The 6,272-nt window shown below is 32.6% G+C and overlaps 1 protein-coding gene across 1 annotated transcript; it reads right to left on the reverse strand.

Annotated features, from left to right (window-relative positions):
• Positions 1-4,559: 4,559 nt before the first annotated feature.
• LOC134705670 (DNA-binding protein inhibitor ID-2-like) lies at positions 4,560-5,928 on the reverse strand. Its single transcript, XM_063564394.1, has 2 exons — positions 5,635-5,928; positions 4,560-4,598 (listed from the first exon to the last, which is right to left on the reverse strand). Exons 1-2 carry the CDS (start codon positions 5,926-5,928, stop codon positions 4,560-4,562), a joined length of 333 nt encoding a protein of 110 aa, XP_063420464.1.
• Positions 5,929-6,272: the final 344 nt, after the last annotated feature.

Genomic DNA, 6,272 nt, shown 5'->3' on the forward strand with positions numbered 1-6,272 from the left:
CCCAGTATTATTTTGTACAGTTAATACGCGGCGCAAGCTATAATATTTTTCTCTTTGGGGACGACATAAAAAAACAATGAAGGATAAAATAGTTTGGGGGTGGGGGTCAAAGTTGCTGCAAGTTTTGTATTATTGACATCGTTTATATATATATATATATATATATCCCTATTGGTTAATCAATGTTTCCCAAATTAAGTTAAGAGGGGGTTGGGGGTCAGTGAAAAACTATATGAATTAAGTTGTTTTTTTTATCCTACATTGAACATTTGATGTCGTCTCTTATTTGCAAATATTTTATTCCTCGTGAATTGTGTACGTATAAAATAAGGGAATGTGTGGTGTGATTTCCAATCAGTAAAATGTCCACCAGAGGCCAAGGAAGAGGATGTAAACATATAAAGGTCACCGTACGACCTTGGACAGTGAGCAATCACATACGGCATGCCAAATGTGAAAAAAGTTTAAAAGCTAACTTCAACTGATAAAGAAACTACTTTTCTTGACTTAAAAATCAATCAGTACACATCCAACGAATTTAGTGTTAAAGGCGACATAAAGATCCGAAAAGCGTGGCCTTATTGGAAACAAAATTTTAAGTTTCGATAGGATGTAAGAACACCGGTGTTCAAAACTGTTAGCAAATTGGAAAACAAAATCAATGTCAGTACTGATTAAGATAAAATGGATTTGTTTCTGAGTATATGATATAGAGTTCATCCCCTTCCCTTTAATTTTGTCAGTCGTAAAATACGTATTTTTTTAATACTAAACGCACGCACACATCCACAGAACAAATTTAAGTCATTGTAATCACGATGAAAACTTCAAATGAATACAGCATAGTCTGCCATCCGCGGGTCGAAAGATTTTAATTATTAAATATAATAATCGAAAATATTCAGCTGATAGAGGTTATATGAAGACAGCTACTCCTATAGTTTCGTTTAACAGCATACAATATTAATAAGGTCCTATCACCTGTATTGGCAATACTATTTGACATACGGGTGTACATCTGCAGTGCCAGGCTGAACACGTGTATGGTAGTGTCCATTATTACACTGACCGAACAAAGAACGTCAATAGCCGTCATTATCTTTTTAATTAAGATAAGCACAAGTCCAGCTGCATGGTTTGTTAATGAGACTATAAAGCTGACACCTGCACTGATTAATGTGTCATATTATTTTTCGATAAATGGTCAGCACATGTTTTATCATATTTTTGTAATTTATGACATGGCGAGATGAAGTCCACCTAAGGCCATCTGATTGACATCCATAAATCTTCAAACAAAAAATACTTTATAGACATGTTAGTAATAAAAGCCATTATGTTATGACATTTGGGGGCTTTTGTTCTCTTAGTAAATATTTGTGAATTGTCCAGTTGTTACTTTGGCATTAGTAAATCCCAATGAATCAAAGTTTTAACAAAGACAACGCAAATTGTCCGGAGAGAAAAACCTATTCGACATCGTTTCTTGTCTATAAAATTAGAAATTATAAAGAACAGCGTTATCATTCTGAAGATTGTGGTAGGTTTATAAATACCAAAAGAGATAATAAAATGTGGGCCGTTTTTGTTACAAGAACAAACCCCGATTGTTTTATGTATATTTTTAATATACGGAATTACGCAATGAATATACGGTAATCTTGTGAAGATAATGAGTATTTTGTACAACAATAGATGAATTTGTTACATACATGTAAATTCTAGGTAACTGTAGGTTTACTATATTGTTAAGTTTTTCAGTCCGGCATTGTTTTCAACAGACTTGAATAAAAAAAATATCGAAATGTTTGTCTCTACCTTCAACAATCGTGTATGTTAATGCTTATCTAGTATAACGTTGTTTCAGCAGCATCCTTTCAAAACTATGAACATGCTGAAATAGTAAATGTTGAAAATTTGGGACCTAATTTCTATCAATGTGGAATCTTTTCGGTATATATATAGATATAGGAATATGTGGTATGAGTGCCAATGAGAAAACTCTCCATCCATGTAACAGTTTATTCAAGTAACCCATTACATGCAGGTCAAGGTACGGCCTTCAACATGGAGTCTTAGCTCACACCGAACAACAAGCTATGTTTGTTATAACCATGTGGAGGTTGTCGATAAAATCCGCTTACACAATATCGATATATACAAAAGCCCGTTTCTTACATAAATTTCCATAATGCAAAAAAATGGTGCACGATAAACAAATACTACATGTTACTTTCTAAACATGCGCCAAGGCATCAAACATACAATAATTCTTAGTCAGTGACTTCTCTGTCTACTCTTTGTTTTCCCAGGTGTTGGTGTTTATATATTTGATAAACAGATGGACAGTATCAAATTGCCCATCAAACATTCAACATTAACTATATATACAAACATAATAACTTTATAATGTATCTTATATGTCAATCAACAATAATCCTATGTTGTATGATATAAAACACATTATATAATTCATACAATAACATCGTTTTTTCCAACAAATTATGATTTTTTTTTGTGGTTGGGTCTATTCGAATATTTAATTTTCTGCGGCGCCATCTAACCCAAATGAAGCAAACTGAATAAATAAGAATGGAGCCTATTTGAAGAATAAACAAATAAAACAATTTATGAATATATTCATGAACTTATAAATATCCTCATGTTATTTGGTTTACTTCTCCCACACATTAGTCAACCTGTCAGAAGTGAATAATAGTGGGGTAATGCTTTAATCCAGTCTAAGTTTTCTTGGCGAACTGACGATTCACTAACATTTGATGTTTTCCTTATTCTTTTACTTGTCATCCCCGTGCAAAGCTTTTTCAAGTCTTTAAAAAAAAAACTCCCCAGTGTGCTTAGTTTTTGAAAGAGGTTACGAAAGTCCCCCCACCTTAAAGTGTACGGTGTTATGTATTGGCTTCTTATTGATTTTTCCTATGTTAACCTTCCCACAGGCGCTTGGGTCTATGATACAGATCTTTTTTTATTTTTATTTATTAAAATATTCAATTTTCTATATTTATAAGACATATCTATCACTTCTGTGCATGTCTCACCTAGTTTCGAGTGATTTAAACGACCCAGAGAAAATACCAAATTTTACTATCCATACTAAAAAACATGGATAGTAAAATTTGGTATTTTCTCTGGGTCGTTTAAATCACTCGAAACTAGGTGAGACATGCACAGAAGTGATAGATATGTCTTATAAATATAGAAAATTGAATATTTTAATAAAAAAAAAAAAAAAAAAAAAAAAGATCTGCATCATAGACCCAAGCGCCTGTGAATTGGACAAGAGAATGAGTAGAAATAGATAATTTTGTTCACCAAATTAGGTCCATAGGACAGTGTGTAACACATAAGACGCGTGATTATCAACATTAACAGAACATATGAGATTGTTCATTGAGGTTTTCAGTATATCAGCCTTAACCGACAAGGGTTATGTTGAAGGTCGGACGGCGAACTTCGGTTGCTAACATCTATCTTATTTGGATTAGTGTTGGATAGTTGTCTCATTGGCGACCATACTATATTCCGTTATGTTATATAGGTGGTGTTATGGCTTAGCGTGTTGATCAAGAACAGGGAATCTTTATTTCTTATTTACGTAACGTACATGTAATACTTGCCACTGGAAGACAACAAATCGTCAATCTATCAGTCTGTATGATTGCTTATAGAAGAGATAACAAAAACTTGGGCAATGTAGGACAGAATTTGGTATTCTAAAACCAAAATTTAAAAAATATCTCGACATATATAGTTTTATATATAATAGATATTGTTGAAGGTTAACCAAATGCAAGTTCATTTTTGAAATCTGAAGCATTACAAAAATGAAAATGAGGCAAGAAATCCATTCGTTGCACAAATAAAAAAAAAAACAAGAGTGCTGCACAGATGGTTAAGTGATCCTCATAACAAATACTCGGTAATAAGAGTGTTTTTTTGGGGAGTTTTTGTCGACTCTGACAAGTACATGTCATCATTTATCATAAAAAAGAAAGGAAGAAAATTTCTGATTAGTGGAGAAAAACAAGGAAACAAATATTCTCTATACTTAATAAATGATGAACACAAGTGAAACCACTTATCTATCTACTCTACACCCATACTCAAGTCGCCTCCACTTTAAACATCAAAAGACCCGCACTTCCTAGCAAGTGACAGGAATATAAGTACAGACAACTTTCTGTCAACGGAAACCAAGGACACAGTGAATAATAAACGTTCTTTAAATTAAAACATTTTAATATGAACTCTTTATAAAATTAAAAACAAGTAACAAAATTTATATAAAATAAAAAGTTGGTAACAACAAAATAAATTCGGTGGTAAAGCGTTTTAACGTCACTTTGTCTTCCATAGTCCTTGTTCTAACATAATTACAGTTTATATACAGTTCTGAAACTGAAAAACTGAAAACATAAAATCCCTGAAGCTTGGAGAGCACGGTTTATAATTCGACTATCTCGTTGCCGAGTCCCGCCGAGTACCATCTCGTCCAATTATAAGCAAGTCATAGTGATGACAACAACTGGTAGTTCTGATCAGCATAAAGATCGAAATCCAGTCCGAACATTCAGACCCTGAAATTAAATTAAAAAAATTTATAAAACATGTTATTAATTGTTCAAGTTCACTTTAATATAAATTGATATATATTGTGAATTAATTGAATTATAGTGATATATAACGAGTAAGCTATTGTTGATGTGAGAATGTTATACGTCTCTTCCGGGTGGGTCATGTTTGTCTATCAATAAAGCTGAGCTGTGCTACTTTGATTTGTTAATTAGAAATATCCTAATGAAAAGTACTTATTCAACAATCAATTAACATCCTCATTACAAGAACTGTGTATTGCAATAAACAAGTTCAGAATAAACACATGCAGCTGCGAGTGATGAACACCTGTTTTGTACGTCAGAGTGTGGCGCCAGTCTGTCGCGGTATGTTAACTATCCCTATACACCTGTGTGAAATGGTCAAAATTACATACCTTGTGTAAAAGGACATTTTCTTCTCAATACTTTTCATCGCACATGTCTTCATCAAGAAAAAACTGAAAATGAAAAAATACTATCTTATTAAACTGGAAACTGACATGACCAAACATCAACACTATGGTTGTTATGTACGGTTATTTATAAAATTCCGGTTATAGAGAAAATTCCGTTACTTCAACAAGAAATAGATCACCATGGGAATTATTAAATTAATGTACTTGATTGAAAGCTAAAATAAAATAAAAATACAATTCAAAGATACAGCTTTGAAGGCAGAAATTATTAAATAAAATTAAAATCCAAAATATCATACAAGTGTGAAGAAATGTTCATAAGAGAAGTATTATATTAGTGCAGTTATTTCTTTTGTCAACTCAATAGATTTCATAATGAGTTGTGTTCTTGTGGATCATATATGATGTAGAGGAATTTGCATAAAATATACGACATCTAAAAAATCAATGAAGAATCTGCCATTCCAAGTATAAATATTCCCCGCTTTTCTCATCAGCATGTAATGTCAAAACAATTATTACAAAATTTTAAGAAAATCTGTTGGATCTTACACTTCTTTTTATCATTGATTAACTATAAAAAAAATGTTTAATATACTTACATCTCCGATGACATTTGGTTGGCATTTTTCTGACAATGGCGATCTACAGGAAGCTGATGCTAGGACTGCGGGTACATCTAAGGTGGATTCAAGATCTAAAATATAGTCAATCACATGCTGAAGAAGTTGTGTTTTAGATAGTTTAATGTCCTTTGGCACTGATGGCACTAAATCCTTTAGTTTAGAAAAACATTGCTGCATCTCAGTTGTATCTTCGTGTTTTGGTTTTAACAGTTTTTCTTGTTTAATTCCATATTCTGTGTTTCTAACACATGTCTGGGTAGCGGCCTTCATAGTTATACAGTATAATACCGTGAAAAAGAAATTAATTGAAGTAATGTTTCTCGTCTGAGCAGTATTTCGAATTGTGACGATTCTAAATATGTGTGCAAATATCAATACTCTGTGGTAATAAACAAATGTATCAATTTAAGCTCCGCCTACAACTTAAACCACATGAATAATGTTTATTCGAAACGATCGCCAATGAAATAATTACTTGATTGCGGTGTGACACTTGCTCCGCCCCAAATGGGCTGGATCACCTGAAGGGCATTGTGTAAAAGATGTACTTATTCACGAGTAAAACTAAGAAAAAGTCACAAATTAGTTAATCCAGGTGTTTAATTATAACATAT

The sequence above is a fragment of the Mytilus trossulus genome, chromosome 1 (genome assembly GCF_036588685.1).
Source record: "Mytilus trossulus isolate FHL-02 chromosome 1, PNRI_Mtr1.1.1.hap1, whole genome shotgun sequence".
Classification (NCBI taxonomy): domain Eukaryota; kingdom Metazoa; phylum Mollusca; class Bivalvia; order Mytilida; family Mytilidae; genus Mytilus; species Mytilus trossulus.